The 24,625-nt window shown below is 48.8% G+C and overlaps 1 protein-coding gene across 4 annotated transcripts; it reads left to right on the plus strand.

The window, feature by feature from the left end:
- Positions 1 to 245: 245 nt before the first annotated feature.
- On the plus strand, positions 246 to 11,530 carry FXYD5 (FXYD domain containing ion transport regulator 5; the record flags this gene model as incomplete). Of its 4 annotated transcripts, none has more annotated exons than XM_079723820.1 (10): positions 246 to 262; positions 588 to 680; positions 790 to 905; positions 996 to 1,056; positions 2,859 to 2,939; positions 3,692 to 3,745; positions 5,071 to 5,169; positions 7,822 to 7,890; positions 9,197 to 9,226; positions 9,306 to 9,448. In XM_079723820.1, exons 4-10 carry the CDS (start codon positions 996 to 998, stop codon positions 9,446 to 9,448), a joined length of 537 nt encoding a protein of 178 aa, XP_079579946.1. In that variant the 5' UTR covers positions 246 to 262; positions 588 to 680; positions 790 to 905. The 4 variants fall into 4 exon arrangements, with proteins under 4 accessions (XP_079579946.1, XP_079579948.1, XP_079579947.1 ...); XM_079723821.1 differs by lacking the exon at positions 246 to 262 and adding an exon at positions 11,214 to 11,530 and having other exon boundaries at positions 9,306 to 9,380; XM_079723822.1 differs by lacking the exon at positions 7,822 to 7,890.
- Between the last annotated feature and the right edge of the window lie 13,095 nt (positions 11,531 to 24,625).

A 24,625-nucleotide genomic window follows, 5' to 3' on the forward strand; every position in this document is an offset into this window, starting at 1 on the left:
CCCCACCCCCACCCTCCCCTAGGCCGGGGGGTGGGGTGGAGGCCTCCGCCCAGCCTCTCACCCCAGCCCCCCAGTAGCCCTCAACGTCTCCCCCTCCTGCTCCCACCCCGGGCTCTGAAGCCAGGAAACCCAAGAGGAAATGACTGAGCCCGTCTCGGTCCCCGCCCGCCAGCGCTCCCCTGGCCACACCCTCCGCCTGGACTCAGCCACTGCAGCTGCCCGCTCCGCACGAGGCTGCCGGCTCGGGACCCCCAGCTCTGACGTGAGTCTCTTCTCCGATCCTCCTCCGTCCGCTCCCCTCTGCCCAGGGGCCGGGCTCAGGTGGGTAGAGAGCGATCTTCTTGGCGCCTCTCCGCCCCCCACCCCCCATTCATGCTCACTGTCCCTCCGGCTCTCCAGTACCACCGTGTGGGCACTGCTTCTCTCCTCCTGCCTCAGTCTCCCCAGCTCGCCTCCATCCCTCTCACCCTCCCAGATCTGCCCAGCATCCTGCTCTATTGTCCCTGCAGGGAGGCCCCTAACACCAACTCACTTTTTCCTCTGAGATCCGGAGCACATTACTCACTCTTCCTCTTTCCCCCTCCTAGCTGACGCCTCTGCTCTGAGGACGGCCCCAGAGGGAGGGACCGAGGTCCTCAGATCTACTCCGGTGCCCCAGATCCCTCCTCTTGCCCTGCACGGTCAGTCCTGGCTAGCCCTTGAGTGCTTCTCTGCCTCAGCCCTGTGCAGTGGCTGCTACTTGAAGCCTGGTTTAGTCTGATGCTTCTTGTTTTCTTTGGGGACCTGCAGAGGGAAAGAGGGAGTGACTGCCGGCGATCCCCACTTCTGAGACCCTCCCCCTGGCCCTCCTTCCCGAAGCTGAAGACCCTGGCAGGGGTCTTTGAAGCCAGAGGTGCCTGCTCAGGGTAAGGAAGGGGGCTGCAGGGTCCCCAGGGGTTGCCCTGGGCCTGCCTCACTGACATCATGGCTGACCCCAGCTCTGGCTTGCTCTGTAGATGTCGCCCTTTGGTCGCCTGTGTCTCCTGGTCTTCGTTGGCCTGATTCTCCCCACCAGAGGTAAGGCCCAGCCCTTGACTCCACCGTGCTGCAGAGCCCTCAGCCCCACTGTTGCTGGGTGGGCGGCTGGTGAATTTGGATGCTCTGTCCTGTGTCCTCAGTCCCCTCTTGAGCTGGCACCAGGAAGTGGGGGCCCCAATAAGGGGGCCAAGGTTACACCCTGTTTAGATACCTCAGACCTGGGTGGCTGCTTCCAACGAGTCTGGCCCGGGCCTGTCCTGCTGAGCATCTTCCATTTCACCTCCAAGAAGGACTCAGCGGAGTTTGATTTGGCGGGGAGATGGGTGTCGGTTTCCTACTTGGCAGCCAGGAACACCGGACTCACAGCAGAGCAGCTCCCTTGGATCCCCGGGTGATATATGATTAGGGAAAAGAGTGAGCTGGGGCCAGTCCGGGAGTTGGAGATGTCTCACCCTTACCTGATAAGTATTTTCTGAAGGCAGTACCTGTGGTGGGCCTTGGCAGGTGCTTTCTACATGACAGGTGCTTGTTTCAGCTTCAGCTCTACTCTGTGATGCTGTTGTCATGACCATTTTACAGATGAGGAAACGGAGGCTCAGTGAAGGAAAGTGCCCTGTGCCAGAGGCTAGTGAGTGGAGAGGCTGGGCTACAACCCTGGAACCCAGTGCAAACTGCACTGAAGCTGCCCCATTTCTCTCTGATAAAATGGTTTTCCTGTGTTCATTCAGTCATTCAACAAGCGTTCACTGAGCAGATCCTATGCTAGGCACTGGGGAAACAGCAATGGCATAAAACAGGAGCTCACATTCCAGTTGGAAAGACACACAGTAACTGACACATCAGTAAATTATATAGTATGCTAGAAGGTGAAAAGTGCTATAGAGAAAAACAGAGGAGAGAAATGAGGATTGTTTAAATAGGGTGATCAGGTAAGACCTCACCAGAAGGTGACATTTGGGCAGACACTTGAAGGAGAAGAGGGGACAAGCCAAGCAGGTATGTAAGGAACGAGTGCTGTCTGGGGAAGGTGAGTGACAGCAGGCAGGCCAGGGTTCGGGTTAGGGTTTGGGTTAGGGTTAGGGTGGGAAGGGGCAGGATGGTAAGAGGAGAGGTCAGAGAGGTGACAGGGGACCGGGTGGAGGGGGGACTTATGGGCCAGGTGAGGACTTCGGCTCTTACTAGGAGTGAGATGCAGCCAGAGGAGGGCCCTGATCTGACTCAGGGGTTCACAGGCTCCCTCTGGCTGTGTGTGGGGAGCAGACTGTAGGGGCAGGAAGGGGGCAGGGAGACCAGGGAGGAGGCTGTGTGATGGTCCAGGAGGGAGAGCATGGCGGCTGGGCCAGGGTGGGGGGCAGTGGCTCTATCCAGCACTGACTGCATGTTAAGCAGTGCGGGAGACCATTCCCACCTCCATCTGATTTCACCCTCTCTACAGTCCTGAGTAGTAGATTCAAGTATTATCCCCACTTTGCAGATGAGGCAGCCAAGGCTCAGAGAGGGGTTTCACTTGCTCCAGGACACACAGCAAGGAAGTTATTGGGAACAGATTTTGAGATCAGGGCCCTGGCTGAGTCTAGCACCTGGGCTCCTAGGCTAAACTGCCTTTCTCATCCCACAAGGATGGGTAAGGAGAGGCAGCTGCAGGTAGGGTGCTGGGGCATTAGCATTTCTTAAAACACTTCCACCAAAGCTGATCCGTCACACATCTGTCTGCTGCCCCACCAGCAGACAGGACTTCCTGGTTATCCCCCAAAGTTACAGGAGGGAGGGCAGGGTAGGGGTTTCAGTGAGAGAAGGGGGACCAGAGGCTCCTCCCTGACTTCTCATCCTTGATTTCCCAGGACAGACATTGGAGGATGCCACATCCATTACTCTAGCAGACCCAGTCACTGAGAACGTTCAGGTCCTGACTCCAGCCCCAGGTGAGGAGAAAGGGACAGGTCTGTCAAGATCCTGTCATTGCAAATAACAATGGCAACAAAAATCTCATACTTGGACCAAACGGGATTGTTTGGATTTGTGTAACTGAAAGGTCCAGGGATAAACCTTCAGGCATGGCTCCATCTAGGCTCAAATTATGCTATCAGGAACCTGTCTCCATCTCCTGGTTCTGTTTTCTCTGTGATGGCTTCATTTTCAGGCAGATTCTCCTTTTATGGAGCAAAAATGGCCCATAGAGACCTGGAGCTTCTATCCTACCTGCTAAGAATCCAGAGGAAAGAGAATTTCCCCTTCCCCAATCCAGCAAATGCCCCAGAACTGAGCGTCATTGACCAGGCTCAGGTCACACACCCACCTGTGAGCTGATCATTGTGGCCACAGGCATAGAAAACTGATTGGCCAGACCCGGGTCTCATGTTTAACTTCCAACAGGGCTGGTGCCAGGCCCATTGAACCAAGTGGACTGACAGTCAGGGAAGGATGGTTCCCCAAAGGAAGTTCAGGGGGCTCTTACCAGACGTGGGTGGGTGCTGAGTAGGGGAAAAGACACCTGTGGGAGGGGAGGGCCTGAGGCCAGGGAGATACTGGCATCCCATTTGGGCAGTTAGCAAATGGCTGGATTAATTCGTTTCCATGACATCAAAGTTGAGTTGCTATGGAAATCCCCCTGTACCTCCACCCATGCGCCTTCTCTGCATCTTCTCTCTTTTCTCTTCCTGTTTCCGGACTCCAGACACCGTCCACCCAGAACTCCAGCCCACTCCTCAGACTTCAACCCTGCAGGCTGGTAATGAGTGGGGCAGGGGCAGAGGGTGGGGAGGTGGGCCTGGGACAGACATTGTTGCCCCTCTTCCTCCGACACTCTGGGTCCTTGATTACCCATTTCAGTCCCCCAGTGCTGAATCCCCTGGTTTACTTTGTCGTGGGGCAGCCAGCTAACTCCATTCACTTCTTGTAAAAATTGTTTGAAATCATGAAAAATAACATGCCTATGGAAAAATATAAAAACTGTAAGTGTACAACTTAAATTACTCTAAGTTGAACCCATGGAACCATCACCCAGGTCAAGGAATAGAGCTTTTCAGACACCCCAGAAACTCCCTGTATGCCAACCCCTTCATTTTCTTCCTTTTATCTCTTTATCTTTTTCCTTTTTTGAATTTTCAAATCATTTCTTTCACTCTTTCTTGGAATATAACACCATTGAAAAAGTGTTCACCAATTTTGTCCATTCATGTTTAGTGGTACATAGACACGTTCGCCTTGGAAATAAAAAGAAAATTGCAGGCAAGATGAAATCCCTTCATCCACTCCCCATTCTCATTCTCTTCTCCCTCTCTGAGAGGTCCCCACCGTTAGTGTTGTACTGGGAGTCGTTCCCCAGTGATACTGCATCACATGTGTATTAACTGGGGAAAATATACTAATTAGGAGGTGTCATTGTGGGAGCTTAAGGATATTGTATGACTGTTGTTCAGCAACTTGCTTTTTTTCCCCCCTGCAATAATGTGTTTGGAAGCTCTTCCCACAGTCCTATAGAAGCATCCATGTTGGTCTTTTTCACTGCGTGGCATTCTGCAGGGTGCCGGTGCACAGCTGATGAAGCCATGCCCATCTTGATGGGTATCTTGGTTGCTTCCAGTTCTTCCTGTTGCTCGCAGTGCCACATGAGCAAGCCTGTCCCCTCCTTCTTGAGCACTTATAGCACAAATTAAGTGCCGGTCATGGTTCTAAATATTTCACCCGCATTCACTCATTCAATCCTCACACAAACCCTCTGAGGTAGAAATGAGCATTATCTTCGCTTTACAGGAGGCTCAGAGCAACTCACCCAAGGTGTCACAGAAAGTCAGTGACACGACTAGGATGAGGGTCCAGGAACCTGGCTCTAAAGTTTACCCACGACACGGTGGGGCAAAGGCACACTGATTTGCCCTGCCACCAGCGGCGTGTGAGACAGTCCCCTTCTCTCATCCCCACAGCAGCACTTGTACATGGATGTCTTTGATTTTTGCCAACTTGAGGTGGGCAGAGGGCCCCTTGCTGCTTTCTGCAGGTCCCTGATTCGCTTCTTTCTCACCCTCACCCTCCTTTCTCTTCCGACCTGAGTAGAAGCAACCCCAAACCAAATGGAGATGCACACCCAGCAACCGACGGAAATGGATGTGCTTCTAACAACAGGTCCGGGGACAGACAAGAGCAGGACGCAAGGTAGAGCCTGGGACTAGAACAGCAACATATGAGTTGTGTTTAATTCTCCATCTAGGTCGGCATTTCCCTGAGTACGTTTCTCAGAGCACCCGTTTGGGGAATTAATACATTTTTCAAAAAATTTTCTCGGTTTGCGGTCAAAGGTATTTGGGAAACTCTGAGTTAAAGTTAAACACGTTTCTATCTGGCACGACTTCTCGGAGTCGTAATAAAGCTTGTTTGTAGCAGGCATCCCAAGAGGGAGCATCTAGTTTGCAGCGTTTTTCAAACTTGGTAGACTCAGAAACCCTCTTTATTCAGATCCCTTCGAAGGGCTGGTGCGGGAAATGTACCTGTAGGTGTTTCATTGGTGTAGATCTTCTTAATGTTAGAGCCAGAGCTGTTCAGTTGCAAAACTCAGAAAACCCAACTGGAAAAAAAAAAAAAAAAGATGTATTAGAGATATACGCTCTGTAAAGTACAGAGGCACCAATTTCAGGCACAGCTGGGTCAAAGAGCTCAAGCGCTGTCATCACGACTGACTTGCTTCCTCTCTCAGCTCTGTTGTCTTCATTCTCAAGCAGCTTTTCCCCTCTTAGTGACAAGGTGGTCCCGTAGCTCTAAGTTTAGGCTACAAACTCAGCAGCTAGAGTGCATCTCTAGCTGAAAGGCCTAGAGTTGACTCTCATTGGCCAGCTGGGGCTATGTGCCCATGTCTGACCAATGGGAGCCTGGGAAATGAACAGCTCTGACTGGTCAGGCCCTGAGTCTGTGCCCCATGTCTGATCTGCATAGACCAAGAGTCAGGGAAGAGGTGGCTCCCCTCAGGACAAGTGAGTTAATGTTACCAGAGGCGTGGGAAAGGGGGATGAGCAGAAATAAAGGTAACAGGGGGTCTCTAATGCCTGCGTGATGATCCATATTTGAGAGGCAGCCCCCACTGGAAAGTACTATAGATTAGGCCACTCCCAGGCTGAGTTGCATGCACGGTTGCTCAGACTGGGCACTGCACAAGAGCACTACCTAGAAGGTCACACCATTCTCCTTGTAGATTTTTTTTATCATTGTTACAACTTCCCAGTGATGGCAGTAAAGCATCTCATTCTGAAAGAATCTGTCTATTAAAACAATTTTACAACAGATGGAAATACGGTGTCTTGGGGAAGGGAGCTTTTTTATTTTGTACAACAGAGGGGTTTGGGGGTGTAGCAGCTGTTTCCACATTTTCCAAATGAGAAAACATCTTCACATCTCCGGATTCACTTACTCTGAGTCCTTGCTGACCTGCGTTACCCTACGTGGTATTCCATGTTCCTGGTTATACGTGATGGAAATTCTACTGGGTCGAGGGGGGTCACGGAGCCAAGTGGTAAAAGGCACTGCTGAGCCCAGCGCCCCCAGAGCCTCTCTCCCTTCTTCATCTTTGTCTCTCTTGCACTGGAGCTTGTTTTCCACCTGGCAAGGAGGTGGCCAGCTCAGAACTTCCGTCTCCTAGCATCCACTCAAAAGCCCTACTTGGAATTTGAAAGGTAGGGAAAGGTGAGACTGGGTCACATGCTCCCCCTTGTGGCTGGGTTGCAATAGGAGACCCAGATGGTCTGGGGAAGCAGGAACATTTCCCCCCAAAGAAAGGGGACTGTTGCCAGAAGAAGGGAGGAGTGAGAGCCAAGTAGACAATAGCAACTACGCGCTGAGGGTTTGCTCCACGCGGGACACTGTGCTAAGCTTTCACGTGGTCACTCGTTCACTGCTGACAGCTACCCTATGTGGGAGGAACTGTCGGTACCCCATTTTACAGGGAAGGGAACTGAGGCCCAGAGAGGTTACTTGGCTGGCCGTAGGCCACACAGTGCAAAGTGGCAGAACCAGAATTTGAGCCCAGGTTCCCACACACCGGGGTGGCCGGGGTGAGGGCCGGGGGGCGGGGCATGAGCACCACACACCACTGAGGCTGTCCTTTTATTACATTTCCTGTGGTCCCTCCATCTTTACCCTTGATCTGGCTTATCCCTTTTCTTGGAAAAAGGTTTCCTGAACATCTCGTAATCCTTGGCTGTCGGTTCATATTTAGGAAATGAGGTGCTGAGGCTGGCCTGGGGAGCCAGTTCCTGAGGCAGCTTCTCTGCTTGCTGGCTTCACACCGGGGCATCAGTCAGGGACGGCCACCTCACTGAGGACATTTCTCAGTGCCAGAGGGGCAGGTCTTTCCTTGGGTATTGATTTTTTTTTTTTTTTTTTTTTTAAAGAGAGGAACCCTCTGGTGTTTTTGGTCTGGGAGCAGAGGCAAAATTCAACATGTTTTCTAACAAGTGTCTCCAGGCTCTGTAACTGGGTCAGGGCTCTGGAGGCCCCTATCTGGCTCTGACAGATGTGACTCTTTATTCCTGATCACGGGGTGGTCCGGGAGGTCCTAGGAGAGGAGCCAGGGGTTCTTCGGGAGTCGGAGCTGCTGGTCCTAATCGGGGGTGCAGGCTTACTGCAGTATTTCCATGGCTGCCGCTCCTGGCTGCCTCTGTGGGTGGGAGGCGGGGATACCTGGCCTGCGCCCTGAAGGTAGGCGTGGCAGAGGGACTTCTCCCGGACGCAGACGTTCAGTTGTCTCTTGTTTCCCTCCACGGCTCACTCCTGCCTTCCACCATCTTCTGGCCATTCTCTCTGCTGATCCCACTCAAGGCCCCACGGCCCCCAAGACCCGACTCCCAGGCAAAAACGTCAAGAGGGACCCCGCCCTCAGGCAGACTGGTCAGTAACTCCCTTCCCAGACTGGACACAGGCTATTTCCTACTCACTGTGTGTTTTTAGCGCCTCAGTACTGCCCAGCACAGAATAGTGCTCAGTAAACAGGTGTCAGGCGAATACCTGACTTCAGGGCTGGTGTTCTTGTGGGTGGGTACAGGGTAGACACACAATAAATGTCTGAATAGATGAATGAATGCATAAGTGAGTGCTGCATGCCGACGACCCCAAAACCCAATGGCTTATAATGACAATCATTTAGAGACTTGCCTGGTGGGCCAGGGGTTAAGAGTTCACGCTCCCAACGCAGGGGGCCCGATTCAATCCCTGGTCAGGGAACTAGTTCCCGCATGCCACAACTAAAAGAGCCCACGTGTCGCAACTAAAAGAGCCTGCATGCCACAATGAAGATCCCACGTGCCACAACTAAGACTGGACATAACCAAAAAAAAAAAAAAATGACAACCATTTATGTAGCTGTCAAGTCTGCAATTTAGAAGTTTAGTCTGGGCTTGGCTGGGTGCTTCTCTGGTCTCAGCTGGACTTACTTGTGCATTGGAGATCAGGTTGGGGTCAGCAGGGAGCTTGGTTTGTAGGGGCACCTTGATTCTTCCCCTCCCGGTCTTATCTTCCACTTCCTGTCCAGCCAACCCCAGTGAACAGATGGAAATGATACACCCACGGGTCATATAGAGAGTTCATTCATTCGTTCAAGCAATACTCATTGAGCATTTATTGTGTGCTGGGCACTGCTCTAGGTGCCAGGGGTACAGCAGTGAATGAGACAGACAAAAATCTCTTCCCTAATGAAGGAAACGTTTTCATGGGGAGAGAGAGACAATAAATAAGAATCATAATAACTATAAATCAGGTGGTTTTAAACTGCTATCAATAAAAACAAATAAAAAAGAAAAAAAAAAGAAAAACGAAGCAGGGTTAGGGTGAGAGAATGACTGGAGAGTATTTTCTGTAAAGGACCAGGGAGACTCACTGAGAAGGAGCTGAGGGGGAGCCATGTGGACATCTGGGGAAGGGAGCTTCAGGCAGCAGGAGCCGCCAGTGCAAAGGCCCTGGGGTGAGAAAGGGTCTGCATGGTCACCAGCGGGGGGTGGGGGGAGGGGTGGAGCACAGTGAGTGAGGGGGCAAGTGAGGAGAAAAGGTTAGAGGTGATGGGAACCAGACTGTGTGCTGAGTAAGGACTTCAGTTTTGCTCTAAGTGCACCAAGGCTGAGACCCAGGTGTCTCCGCTCTGACTCTGACTCTCACTCACCGATTCACTCCACAAACCTGTGCTCCCTTCTGTCCCCTCCAGGTTCAAACGAGGACGACCCCTTCTCCTATGGTAAGTTACCCATGGGAGGCTGTGGGGAGAGGAGGGTGCAGGCCCCTCTCACCACACACCTCCATTTCTCTCTCTGCAGACGAGAGCACCCTCCGGAAACGGGGGCTGTTGGTCGCAGCCGTGCTGTTCATCACCGGCATCGTCATCCTCACCAGTGAGAACGGGCGTTGGGCGGGAGGGACATCAGGACTGGGAGGGAAGAGGCCTTGGCTTGGACTCTGACGGAGGGTAGGTTCTTGAAGGCCCCTGAGCAAGGTTGTTTTAAAGGAGGCATATCCATATAAGCCTCCCCAGAGTTCAGTGGTTTAAGATGATACTCATTTACTGAGTTCTCAATTCTGCAATTTGGAAACTTAGGCTGGGCTCAGCTGGACGGTTCTTCTGGTTGCAGCTGGATTTATTCACGCGTCTGAGGTCAGCCGCAGGTCAGCAGGGAGCTCTGCTTCTATGGGCACCTCAGTTCTTCACCCGGTGGTCTTCTCCAGCAGGCTAGCCTGTGCTTGTTCACATGGCGGTGGCAGGGGAATGCGATGGTGCAGCTCCCCAGGATTAGCAATAGCGGGAAGCTTTGATGGCCCCGGGCTGCATGAGTGAGGAGAGGTAATGGCTGCGCCAGGGCCTGATGAGAGATGGAAGTGGAGGAGGGGGCCCCAGGCAGGAACTGTGGCTTCAGAGAGAGGTTTCCAGCCATGCCTCCTGGTAAGCCCACCGGGAGGGAGCAGGGCAGGGGTCGAGGGAGTCGGGTACCTCAGCCTCTCTCTCCTCCTGCCCTCCTCTCTCCCTCCAGGGCCTGTGGGCTGCGGCCTCTCAAGTCAGCCTCCCAGGGCCCAGTGTCGAGCAGGGAAGGGGGGCAAAGGGAGATTAACAAGTAGAGAAACTAATTTTTTAAGAAGTTTAAAAAATGTTACAGATTAAGGGGCTTCCCTGGTGGCGCAGTGGTTGAGAGTCTGCCTGCCGATGCAGGGGACATGGATTCGTGCCCTGGTCAGGGAAGATCCCGCATGCCACGGAGCGGCTGGGCCCGTGAGCCATGGCCACTGAGCCTGCGCGTCCGGAGCCTGTGCCCCGCAACGGGAGAGGCCACAACAGTGAGAGGCCTGTGTACTGCAAAAAAAAAACCCAAAAAAACCAAAAAACAACAGGTAGATGGAGCAGCAAGTGCAAAGCCCCAGACGCGGGAATGAGCTTAGTGTGTTGCAATAACCATGGGAAGAGCCTAGGGTGGCTGGGGCAGTGTGAGCGGGAGAGGGGTAGGAGGTGAGTCCAGAGGGACAGGGAGGTGTAGGTGAGGGTGGCAGCCAGGAGATGGGAGAGGGCTATTTTCTGAAGTCCCCTTTGTTTTCTAAGATCCCCCTCATTTGCTTTGGCCCAACCCCTTGGCCTTCCTGCTCTCCGTTAACCCCACCTGTCTACTTCTGCCTCAGGGCCTTTGCATTGACTGTTCCTTATGCCTGGAACACCCTTCCTCCAGATGTCCATGTGGCTCCCCCCTCACCTCCTCATTGAGGCCCCTCTAGTCACTGCCATGAGGATGCCCTCAGCTCCTGGGTCTCCCTGCATCTTTCCTTGCTTTATTTTTCTTCATAGCATGCATCACTGTCCGACACATCACTGTATGTGCACTTGACTTAGTTCTTTTCCTCATTGTCGGTCTCCCCCACTAGAAAGCTCTACTAGGGCAGGGATTTTATCCATTCTTGCTCCCAACTGTGTTCCCAGTGCCTAGATCACTGCCTGGCACAGAGTAGGTGCACAATAAATGTTTGCTGAACACATGAATGACCCACAAGCTAGGGCTCCTCTGTGTAGGGGTGGGGGGAGGTCCCCCCTGCGGACTCTTGCACCAGCTCTTCCCCCGTCAGCTTCTTGTCACTTGCTCAGAGTTGCCTTGGAGCCTCCCGAGGGGAGGCTCGTCCTCCAGCACCCAGATCACCACAATAATCAATATTGTTCCAACTCATGACTGAACCATTTCCTTCACCTACAGGTGGCAAGTGTAGGCAGTTGCCCCGGTTATGCTGGAGTCATGACAGATGAGTCCGTCAGAAGTGGGGGCTGATGACCCGATGGGCACCCTGACACTGAGCCCCCGCTGGCTCACCGTGCCTGGCCTCCTCCCTCCCCTCAAAGGACCTACAGACTAGTCAACAAAGCCCAGCCTGAGAGGTAGGACGTGGATGGAGCCAGAGCCGGAACTGGTGGCCTGAGCCCCCTACTCTCCCAGCCCTGCCCTCCCTGAAGGCTGACTGGCTCCCCATTTATCCATTGTGTTCCGACAAGAAGTAAATCATTGTGGTCTTTGCCCCATGGTCTCTGATCATTCCTGACCGGGGAGTGGAAGAAAGCAGCAGGGGCTGGGGCAGGGCCCCCAGGAGTAAAGTGAGGGAGTCACAGACTCCAAAGCCAAGCTGGGGGCCACAGTGAACGAAGCCAGCCTGGGTGAGGTGGGAAGGATGGGGGCAGGGGCGGGCCACAGGGGAATCTGGCCAATGGGAGGGTCAGTGTTGGATTCCACCCATGGCAGATTGAGACCCCTGGCCTGGTCCTTGTGCAGAGCCTGGTGTCCAAAGCCAGCTCACCCCTGACACTGAGAGTCAGCACTGGTAACCGGGCAAACACAGAGGGAGGGCCCAGGCCCACGGTGACCCGCTTTTTTCCCACTCTGGGTCCCTTCAGCTTGTGAGTGTGGACACCCCACCCTGCACATCCAAGGTCCATCCACACCCTTGGTTGACTCTTGGTCTTAGGGCTGTGCCCACAAAGAAAGCCACGCAGGCCCTGGAGTGGGCTCAGAGTAGTCTGGGTGGGGAATTCCAGGGTCCTGGGGGCCCAGAGCATGGTTGAGAAGGGGCACAGGCTCCTGTGGGCACTTCCTGAAATCCCTTAGGTTCTGCAGCCCGTGGGGAGGGACTCAACCAGATGAGGTGGGAGCAGGCCCTCTGAAGTGCAGGGCCTGGGGTGGGAACCTCTGCTCAGGGTCAAGGGTCATCATGCTGAAGCCAAGAGACAAGGTCCTGTTCAAGGCGGTTGCATAACAATGTTTCACAAACTTCAGGTCATAGCCTGTTCCCAGGGTTACAAAATCAGTTTAGTGGGCTGTGAGTAGCATTAAAAAAAAGAAAAGAAAAAGAAGTAATAAAATAGAAAAGAAAATATCAGAATATATCACAAATAATATGACATTGTAGATAGATTCTTTTCTCAATTTTTGCCACATTTTTATCCCACCTGTATTATTATTCATTTTTTAAGAGAAGAACTCCCTTTTTAACTTAAATAAATATATTTTAAAAGGCACAGTGAGGGGGCCTTCCCTGGCGGCCCAGTGGTTAAAACTCCACACTTCCACTGCAGGGGGCACAGGTTAGGTCCCTGGCCTAGGGAGCTAAGATCCTGCATGCTGCACGGCGTGGCCAAAATAAAACCCCCCAAAAAAGGCACAGTGATATATGGAAAACCAGTACTGCTTCATATAAATAGAAGATAGCCAAAAAGATAAATTCAATGAAACAAACACATATATTTTATGCAATATATTGTATATGTCTGTATGTGACATGTTATATATGTATACTATCTATGTGATATATATCATACATGATATATATATATATAATATACATATGGGGGGATACTAAAAATATTTTTTGATTGGCACTCCCCACCTACTAATCAGAACAGATACCTAACCAATCAGGAGGGAATATCATTCATATATATATATATATATATATATATATATATATATATATATATCATATATTACACATATATGTATATATTCATGTGTAATGTGTTATATCTATTAAATTGAAATATAAATTAAATATGAAATTGTCACTATTCAAATTTTTTTGACCTATAAAAACAATTTCATGTGGCTCAACCTAATGATGATGGTATAAAACAGATTTCATACTGCAGGTCACTTTTTAAAAATATTGAATAACACTGGGGAGAGGGAGCCTATAGGTTGTCACAGTGAAGGAACTAAGGTTCTTTCTCAGAACAGGAAGTGCTGGCAGCCACATTTGCCCCCTGGCTGGATGGCCACAGGAGTATGTGGAAGATGTCTCTAGTATTTCCCAAACTTCAATCATCACGTATGCTCTTCACAATTTTTGCTGTATTTTCATCCTGCCTGTACTATTATTATTCACTTTTTAAAAAACCAGCTCCCTTTTTAACTTAAATACATTTATCTTAAAAGGCGCAATCATGTGTGGAGACCTAGTACTGCTTGATATAAATAGAAGATAGCCATAAAGATAAATCCAATGAAGACAAACAAGGAGAAAGATAGACTGCATTCGAGCTGGATACTGAGTTGCTGGCTGAGGGCTCTGAGCTGGAGGCCAGAGTCTGCTCTGTTGGAGGAGAGCATCAGGTATCAGGGCCATGACTGTTTCCTTACTGTCCAAAGGTACTGCAGAGTTTGGGAGGCCCAAGAGCACCCTCACTTCTGATGCCAACTATAAGACTAAGTGTGCCCAAGACCACCCTTGGGTTCGACAATTCACTAAAAGGACTCACAGAACTCACTGAAAGTCATTATTCTCACAGTTATGGTTTATTACAGTGAAATACAGTGTTTTACAGTTCCCTACAGTGAAGGGAACCAGATTAGAATTAGCCAAGGAAAGAGACACATAGGGCAGAGTCCAGGAGTGTTCCAGACATGAAACCCCCAGTTGTCCTCTCCTAGTGGAGCTGTGGACAGTGCCAACTTCTGGTAACAATGTGTGACAGTACACATGGAGTACGGCCAACCAGGGCAGCTCCCACAAGCTTTGGTGTCCAAAGTTTTTATTGGCGCTCAGTCACAAAGACACGACTGACCACCCACGTGGTCACCTTACTTTCCAGCCCCTCTGGGGCTGATACTTGTGACCCAAAGGCCCTACCATAAATCCCATTGTTAAAAACTATCTAGGCTGGCCCAAGTCCCCCAGGTAAAGAAAGACACTTTTCAGGCAGGACATTCCAGGGGCTTAGAGATTACCTTCCAGGAGCTGAGCACAAAAGCCGGCCATCTCTTTACTAAGCAGAGTCTTCCTCCCTCATATCATTTGATGGATTAAAAGATATTCAAAAAGCAATGTACTCTCGTGATGCAATTCAATGTGAGTTAATATTGTTTGGGGCCTAAAACCATTTCGCCTGCCACCACTGGAGCACAGCCTGAACTTGAGGAATCACCAACACACGAGCACGCCTGACAGCCTCCAGCGCAGACCTAGGGCAGTGCTGACCCACTTCATCGTAACTGGGGAACTGGTGCTGGGCGTCCACTCCCCCCTCATTCCATCTTCCCATGGGGTAGAGATGAAAACGCTGATGCTGTTTTTCAAAGATGCCCCTGATATGGAGTTCTGGATGCAGATTCAACTCCGCTAATTAGAGGCCCTTGTATGAAATTGGAAAGCCAGAGAGATCATCCTTCTGCTCAGCTGGCTGTTTTCTGCTGACAAGTAGGGTTGCCAAGGTGATGAGTTTGGGACCACTCCATTCCAGTGTCCAGTCGCTAGCTTCGTGGGCATTAAGAGGCAGTTATGCACACACACACACAAAGGATATCTAAATGGTCAATAAACACATGAAAAGATGCTCAACATCATTAGTTATGAGCAAAAAGTAAATGAAAACGAGAATGAGACACCACCACACACAGAATGGCTAAAATTAGGAAGACTAACAATACCAAATGCTGCAGAGGATGTGGAGCAAGTGGAACCTTCATACGTTGCTGTAAATTGGAGTGTAAATCAGTACAGTCACTTTAGAAAGCTATCAATTCTTTAAAAAGGTAAATGTACACTTAACATATGATCCAGCAATTCAATTCTTAGATATCTAACCAAGAGAAAGGAAACCAGATGTCCAGAAAAGACTTGTACTACACAAGTGTTTATTGCAGCAGTATTTGTAATAGCGGAGAACAGGAAACGACCTAAATATCCATCAGCCAGCATAGGTGAGTGGATATGAACTGTGGCATACTTGTGCGATGGAATACTACTCAGCAATAAAAAGAAGAATTACTGGTACACACGACAACATGAATGAATCTCAAAAGCATTATCCCAAGTGAAAGGAGCCAGGTACAAGAGAGCACACACTGTATAATTCCACTTACATGAAATTCTGGAATAAGCAAAACTAATTGATGGTGATAGAAGTCAGGATAATAGTTGCCTCTACTACTATTATGTTGTCTTTACTATGAGAGCAAGAGGTTGATGGAGAAGGGACATGAGGGAACTTTCTTGAAGGATTGAAATGTTCTGTACCCTGACAGTGATGCAGACTAATTGAATGTATATATTGGTCAGAACTGGCTGAACTGTACACTTAAGATTTGTGTACTTTACTACATGTGAATTATACCTCAACACAAAACACAACAAAATGGAAAACAAAAGGGCAGTTATGTCCTGGGCTGCGATGACTTCCAGGTCCTGGATCAGAGACAGAGCTACAAGATTCTGAAGATGCCATGTACAATGGATCCTCTTGATTGGGGTGGAGGGAGAATCTCCCCAGGTGGGTCAGTTTGGTCTTTGTGAAATGAGAAAAACTATATATATATATATATTTATATTTGGTTTTGCTCCCAGTTCCTGGCACACACTTCCTAAAACCCTTGTAATTTCCTAAATGATAGGAAATTACATTAGGAGCATCTTTCATTCTAATATTTGGTCTCTGATCCCAGTTCCTGATGTGGAGCTCCTAAATCCCTTGGAATTTCCTGGCTGATAGGAGTGTCTTTTGTTCTAATGAAGCAATGCCTGGTGGGCTCCTGGATGGGGGCTGGTCACCAGAAAGACCAAGCCATGGTTAGAAGCTTGGAACTTTCAGCCCCACTCCTTACCTTCCGGGAAGGAGAGAGGGCCTGGAAATTAAGTTAATGGTTGACCATGCCTACACGATGAAGAAACCTCTATAAAAATCCCAAAATTATGGGGTTCAGAGAACTTCCACGTTGGTGACACATCTACATAAAAGGAGGGTGATGCACCCCAACTCCAGGGGGACAGAGGCTCCTGTGCTCAGGACCCTTCCAGATCTTGCCTTCTGAACTTCTTCATCTGGCTGTTTACCTGTATCCTTGATCACATCCTTTATTATATGATACACTGGTCAATGTAAGTGTTTCCCTGAGTTCTGTGAGCTATTCTGGGAAACAATCGAATCCAAGGTTTGGGGGGAGTCATGGGAACCTCCAATGGTAACCAAGTTGGACACAAGTTGTGGGTGACCTGGGGTCCTGCTAGTGATTGGCATCTGAAGTGGGGGGCAGTCTTGTGGGACTGAGCCCTTAACCTGTGGTGTCTGCACTAATTCTGGTTAGTGTCAGAATTGAATTGAACTGTAGGACATCCAGCTGGTGTCACAGAGAACTGATTGGTGTGGGAAAAACCCCCACATCTGGTATCAGAAGTGTTGTGAGTGTGGCAGTAGTGAGAGGGTAAAGGAGAAATGCACAGGAGGAGGGATGGGTTTCTCCTTACAGTCATGTTCTGGGAATCATCTGCAAAGTCTTAACCTAGAGCCCATTCCACTAGCCTTTTCTTTTCTTTTTTCTTTTCTTTTCCACTAGCCTTGTCAAAGAGCTTGTCAGTCCCTAATTCCCTGTATCAAGCCAGCCCATTTTTGCTTAAATATGACAGCAATAAACAATAAAATCTAAGTGGCTTACAACAACAAAGATTTGTTTCTCACTCACACTGCGTGTCCATCATGAGTCAGCCAAGAGCTATGATGTGACCTAAGATGATGGAGAAGCTATTACAGAAATATTCCTGCTTATCATTGACAGAAAGAAAAGAGAATAAGATGAAACACATATTGACTCTTGTAGCCTCTGCCAGGAAGGGACACTTATTATTTCTGCTCAGATTTCATTGGCCAAAGGAAATCACATGGCTACAGTTGAGTTCAAGAGAGCAGGAAACTACAACCTTCTTATAGGGAGGGAACTGGATATTGGTGAACAGTAATATAACTTGCCACAAAGGAAGTTTATTATCTCACATAGCAAGAATTCTGGAAGCAGAAACCGTATTCAACTGCAAGAGACATAAGCCAGAAACAACAGTGATGTAAGCAAGGTGATTTATTTCTCTCTCACATAACAGAACTCTGAAGCATGTAGTCCAAGGCTGGGGAAGGGGTTCCTTGATGTCATGAGGGACCAGGCTCCTACTGACTTACTGCTCTGCCATCCTTAGAATGTGGCTCTAATCCTCAAGGTCACAAAATGGCTGCAGGAGCCTCAGCCATCATGCCACATTCCAGGGTAAAAAGCAAGAGCAAAAGAAAAAGGCAGGGTTAACCACTTGGCGAGGTTAACCTACATTTCCCAGAGTCCTCGCCTTCCCCGTGTGCTTCTGGTTAGGATGGGCCACGAAAGACATTCTAGTGGGAGGGTTGCTGGATGGATATTAGAGCAGCAGCCATTTTCTGGCTCACATTGGTTGTCACTTATTTGCCCACTCACCACTGATGAGTCAGCTCCTTTTAAAGAGACTTTTCAGGATCCCCTCCCAAAGGCTTCTACTTACTTCTGATTGGCCACTCCTATCTGCAAAAAGAAACTGGGAAATGTAGTCTTTTGGCTGAGTCTACAACACTCTGAATACCACCAGGGAAAATGATAGCCTGGAGGAATTTGTGAATATGGTGAGGAGGATGCTGAGCTTCTCCCAAGTCAAGGGATGGGAGCTCAAGCAATTTTTATTCAAATACAAGAAGAGAAGGTAATTCTTAAAACTGGAGTCTGCTGAGACCTCCAGGGGACAGCAACACTGGATCTCAGACTTGGAAAAGACACTCAGGAACCTCTCCACTAGTGCCCCAGGGCTCCCCAAAGGCTGTTATCTGCTGCCCAAACCCCTTCTAGCACAACACCTTTTTCTGCTGCGTAGTGTCTGAACTGAAGCCTCTTCCTCCACTCTTACATCAGGGGCGAGATTTCTTGCCAATAGCTAATGCAGTGGCTCTTCTCATGCAGCCAGGCTCCTGAGCACAATACTGACAAGGTTCTTGTTCTGGAAGAATTAAGGCCAAATCACACTAACTGGAAGAAATCTGCTTTGCTCATATGAGACTAGATTGTGCTTTTCTCGGGGTGTCGGGAGCGTCCTCCAAATGCTTGCTTCAGGCAGTGGTGCTGCTTCTGAAGAGGCTGGTGAGTGAATGAACTCCAGCTCCTGCTGGTGGGAGATTAAACAGGATTTGAAACGCCCCCTGAGTGGCTTTGTGATGTGTCCACTTGGCGAGGTTAACCTACATTTCCCAGAGTCCTCCCCTTCCCCGTGTGCTTCTGGGTAGGGTGGACCACGAGAGATGTTCTAGTGGGAGGGTTGCTGGGTGGAGGTTAGAGCAACAGCCGTTTTGTGGCTCACACCGGTTGTCACTTACCTGCCCACTCATCTCGTTGGCGTCAGGCAACAACCGGGCCTGCAAATGCTCCAGCTCCCCCTGGATCCATCTTCAGCTTCTCCAACTCCTGGGCCAGGTGCGTGCTTAGCCCTGTGATCGGGACCCTCACTCCGCTGGACCCCCACACCATCAAGGTCAAAGGTGACAAGAATGACGGGGTTCACTTCCTACACTGTTGGTGGGAATGTAAATTGGTGCAGCCTCTATGGAAAACAGTATGGAGGTTCCTCAAAAAACTAAAAATAGAGCTGCCATATGATCCAGCAATCCCACTCCTGGGCATATACCTGAACAAAACTATAATTTGAAAAGATACATGCACCCCAATGTTCATAGCAGCACTATTTACAATAGCCAAGACATGGAAGCAGCCTAAATGCCCATCGACAGATGAATGGATAAACAAGATGTGGTATATATACAGTGGAGTATTACTCAACCATAAAGAAAAATGAAATAATGCCATTTGCAGCAACATGGATGGACCTAGAGATTATCATACTAAGTGAAGTAAGTCAGAAAGAGAAAGACACCATATGATATCACTTATATGTGGAATCTAAAATATGACTCAAATGAACTTATCTACAAAACAGAAATAGACTCACAAACATAGAGAACAGACTTGTGGTTGCCAAAGGGGAGGGGGGTGGGGGAGGGAAGGTTGGGAGTTTGGGATTAGCAGATGTAAGCTATTATATATAGACTGGATAAACAACAAGATCCTACTGTGTAGCACAGGGAACTGTATTCAATATTCTGTGATAAACCATAATGGAAAAGAATATATATGTATTACTGAGTCACTTTGCTGTACAGCAGAAATTAACACAACTTTGTAAATCAACTATACTTTAATAAAATAAATTAAAAAAAGTAAAGAATGATGGGGTTCAGTCCAACCTCGTGGCTTCCAGATTGTTCTTGCTCTCCCTGGCCTTACATCCATCTGCCCTTCCTGACTTCTGGCCTGTGGATTTCAAGTTCCAGCATCAAGTACAGAGACAACAGCCTTACAGAGACAGCTTACCCAGCTCCCATAATGGGGAAAGGTCAAATCCCTGTAACAAATCGTGTGTGTGTGTGTGTGTGTGTGTGTGTGTATCAGTGGTTCTGCTTTGCTGGTATAGAATTGGGTCTAAGAGTGGGCAGACTCTTAGAAGAACAGACTCTTAAGGATGAGTTTTGTTTTTTTCTGGAATTGGTTCTCTGATCTAATCAGATTTGAAGTCATTAATGACCCTTTTTCCAGAGGTAAAGGGGGCACTGATAATCCATAGCATGAAGTGGCAGAACAGTTACTCAGATCATTACCTGTAGCTTCTTGAATCAGTTCTATAGGAGGGAAGGTTCTGGGTGACTAAGCATTTACTTCCACGGAACATTTCAGTAAAACGAAGGAGTGTGCTGGATTGGTTGATTGTTTCTAACTGTGCTGGAAAGCATGGGGGAAAGAAAATGATGAGCTCAGAGCTTCAAATTCCCAATCAAGACCTGTATAAGAGACTCGAAAGCTTCTGTGACCACACTGAAAGAAACTTATTTCTCATGGTCACCGGGCCAAGAGTTCTGAAGACCAAGCTCGAAGCCCCATCCTGTGAGTGGCTGAATTACAACACAAATTGAACTTCCAACCTCATGGGGTCTTTTTTTTTTTTTTTTTTTTTTTTTTTGCGGTACGCGGGCCTCTCACTGCTGTGGCCTCTCCCGTTGCGGAGCACAGGCTCCAGACGTGCAGGCTCAGCGGCCATGGCTCACGGGCCCAGCCGCTCCGCAGCATGTGGGATCCTCCCGGACCGGGGCACGAACCCGTGTCCCCTGCATCGGCAGGCGGACTCCCAACCACAGCGCCACCAGGGAAGCCCTCATGGGGTCTTTTTTGTTAAAGTTAGGGCATTGATTGGGCAGGACTAGGATCCTGAAAATTGGGATTAGGATGTATGACGAGATTCTAATAAGGCTGGGGACCTCAAACCCCTAAATTCTGCCATCTTCTTTGCCCAAAGCAGCAGCCTGCACCCCTGCTCTAGTGGCCTCCCCAAGGCAGTTTCCCTGCAAGGCACTGCTGAGCCTCGTCAGAACCTACTCCTACTCCCACTTCTCACTTCCAACACCTGTAACTAGACTCAAGTCTCAACAGAAACCAAAGGCTGAGGTACAAAACATGACCCATGAGGAGGTGTGATATAATACCAAAACAGTTGCCAATTTCTGTTTGCCAAGAGAAAACTGGGGCATATGTATGGAAATGGGTCTTAAGAGTGATGAATCAAGGTGGAAGCATACAAAGTGGGTCAGGTCAAATTTATTGACATTGGTCCACTAAACAGAGATTCTGGATTCAGTGGTTGAGGTAGAGGGGCTAGGAATGGCTTTGACAGTTTACTTGGTTATTTGACTGATGTATGTTCCCAAAGGTGGCCTATCCTGGGTGGAAATGTCAGAAGTTCCTTGGTAACCTGCAGAGCATGCATCAGCAAACCTTTTCTGTAAAAGGCCAGATAGTACACATTTTAGGTTTCACAGGCCAGTGTCAGTTGTGACTATTCAATTCTCCCATCATAGCTAGAAAGCAGCCAAAGACCATCTGTAAATGAATGAGCATGGCTGTGTTCCAATACAAGTTTATTTACGAACACTGAAATTTGCAGTTCATATCATTTTTTTAAGTGGCACAAAATATTCTTCTTTTGATTTTAATTTCCATTAAAAATGTACAAACCCTTTTAAGCCTGTGGGCCATACAAAAACAGCCCTGAGGGCTAGATTTGGCCTCTGGGCTGCAGTTTGCTGACCCCTCCTTCACCAGGAGGGTCAGGGGGTTGCAATTTTCACTGTAGCTATCAGAAATAAATTCATGAGGGAGAGTCTGAGCATCCTTGAAGAGCTCTGTGATGGCGCTTCTTTGTAGGTCAGAAACTCTAGTGGAGATGGCTATGATTAATTGGGATATCTAAATGCAATAGGCATGCAGGAACCCAGAGGTGGCAGGGATCCTGGTGGCACTCATATGCCAAAGATAAGATGGGCATGGTTACCATAGTGGATAGTGAAGCCAAAACAGTAATGAGCATAGTGTGACTCACAGAGATCTTTAGCATTCATTAGTTTATCATGGCAGTAGATGGGAAGCCTACTGAAGTCTTGCTTGATCTGGCTGAGTTCTGGGTCTGGCGAATGGAAGCCTGACCAGAATGCTCAAAACAGAGAGTCATGGACCCTCAATCACTTCCTATGCTTGAGCCCTTGATTAAAGTAGAGGCCAGGTTCCTTGAGGAAGGACCCTGTTACACTGCCAAAAAAAGTATGCTGTTAATCTTCCTCCCAGACTTCTCCAAAGAGACTTGTGGCCATTCACCCAGTGATTGTGCAAAGGGGAAAGGGACATAGTGTGACTTTCCAAGGATTACTGGACACAGCGTCTGAACTGACTCTAATTCCTGGAATTCCAAAACATCACTGTGGTTCACTAGTCAGAGTAGGGCTATGGAGGTCAGGTGATCAATGGAGTTTGGAGGAAGATCTGCCTCACAAAAGGCCTAATCGGTCCCTGAATACACCTTCTGGATATTTCTTCAATGCTGAAATGCATCATTGAAATAGACATCTTGAGCAACTAGAAGAATCCCAACATTGGTTCCCTGACCCATGGATGAGGGATTTTATCATAGGAAAAGCCAAGTAGGAGCCACTAGAACTCTCTCTATCTATGAAAATACTAAACCAAAGGCAATACCACCTTGTTGGAGGGATTGCAGAGATTGGTGACACCATTAAGGACTTGAAAGATGCAAGGGAAGTGATTCCTACCGCAACCCCGTTCAACTTGCCTATTTGGCCAGTGAAGAAGATAAATGGGTCATTGAAGAATGACAGTGACTCATCATAAACTCAATCAGGTGGTGACTCCAATTGCAGCTGCTGTTCCAAAGTGGGTTTTGTTGCTGGAGCCATCAACACATCTCCTGGGACCTGGTATGTAGTTATCGATCTGGAAAATGTTTTTTAATCTATATCTGTTAGTAAAGGACATCAGAAGAAGTTTCTTTTCAGCTGGCAAAGCCAGCAATACACCTTCCCTGTCCCCCCTTAGGGGTATATCAGTGCTTCAGCCCTGTGTCATAATATGGTCTGGATTAACCTTACCTTCCTTTTCCACAGGACCTCATGCTGCTCCCTTACACTGATGATATTATGATGATTGGATCTGATCAGCAAGAAGTAGCAACCCCTTTAGACACATGTGTAAGACACTTGCATGCCAGAGGATGGGAAGCCAATCCCACCCACAAAAATTCAGGGGCCTGTCACCTCACTGAAAGTTCTTGGGGTCCAGTGATTTGAGGCATGTTGACGGGGAAAGAAGAGTTGCTGCCCCTGGCCCCTCCTAACATTCAGAGAGAGGCACAGACCTGGGGAGCCCCTTTGGATTTTGGAAACAACACATACCTCATGTGCTGTGATTCATTTACTGAGGGACCTGAAAAGCTGCCAGTTTTGAGTGGGATCCAGAACAAGAGAAAGTTCTGCCACAGATTCAGGCTGATATGATGGTGCTTGATGTGTCAGTGGTAGATAGGCATGCTGTTGGAGACTATGGCAGCCCCCAGCTGGGGAATCACTGTGTAGACCTCTAGGATTTGGAAGGAAGTTATGTCATTCTTTGAAAATAATTACACTACTTTTGAGAAATAGTTTTTGGCTTTCTACTGGGCTTTAGTAGAGACTGAACGCTTGACCACGGGCACCAAGATACCATGCAATCTGAGCTACCCATCATTATCTGTGTGTTGTCTGACCCAACAAGCCATAACATTGGGCACGCACAGCAGCACTCCATGGAAGTGGTTTATGCAAGACTGGGCTCTAGGAGGTCCTGAAGCACAGATAGTTTGCATGAGGAAGTTGCTCAGATGTCCAGATCCCTTATTCGTGATTCATTGTCTTCTGTCTCTCAAACAAGACCGATGGTTCATGGGGAGTTCCCTGTGACCAGCTGACTGAGGAAGAAAAAACTCAGACCTGGTTTACATATAGTTCTGCAGGACACACAGGCACCACCCAAAACTGGACAGCCGTATCACTATAGCCCCATTCTGGGACATCCCTGAAGGACTGGGGTAAAGGGAAATTTTCCCAGTGGACAGAAATTAGAGCAGTGCATCTGGTTGTCCATTTTGATTGGAAGGAGAGATGTCCAGAAATATGGCTCTACATCAATTCACATGTTGGGACTAATGGTTCTCGGCTAGATGGTCAGAGACTGCTACAGGGTCTGGGGAAGAGGTATGTGGATAGATCTCTACAGAGTGGGAAGATATTTGTGTCCCGTGTGAATGCTCAACAAAGAGTGACCTCAGAAAATAAAATTTTAGGAATAACCCACACTGTGGGTTACTTTAGGGTAACCCACTCTGTGGACACCAGTGAGCCACTTTCTCCAATGACTCCTGTATTTGCCCAATAAGTTCATAAACAGCGTGGCCAAGGTGGCAGCGATGGAGGTTGTACACAGGCTCTTCTACTCACCAAGGCTGACCTGGCTTCTGCCACTGATACGTGCCCCATCTGCCAGCAGCGGAGACCAACACTGAATCCCTGCTATGGCACCATTCATTCTTCAAGAGGATCAACCAGGTGGACCATGGCTGATTGATTACATTGAACTCCTTCCTTCATGGAAAGAGCAACACTTTGTTCTTTTTTTTTTTTTTTTGGTAACAGATTTAGTGTCATATAATTCATTTGCCATGCAATTCACATCTTTAAAGTATACAAGTCAAGAATTTTTACTATAACACTACTATATATAAAATAGATGGGCTTCCCTGGTGGCGCGGTGGTTGGGAGTCCGCCTGCCGATGCAGGGGACACGGGTTCCTGCCCCGGTTTGGGAAGATCCCACATGCTGTGGAGCGGCTAGGCCCGTGAGCCACGGACGCTGAGCCTGCA

The sequence above is a fragment of the Hyperoodon ampullatus genome (genome assembly GCF_949752795.1).
Source record: "Hyperoodon ampullatus genome assembly, chromosome: 18".
In the NCBI taxonomy this organism is placed as follows: domain Eukaryota; kingdom Metazoa; phylum Chordata; class Mammalia; order Artiodactyla; family Ziphiidae; genus Hyperoodon; species Hyperoodon ampullatus.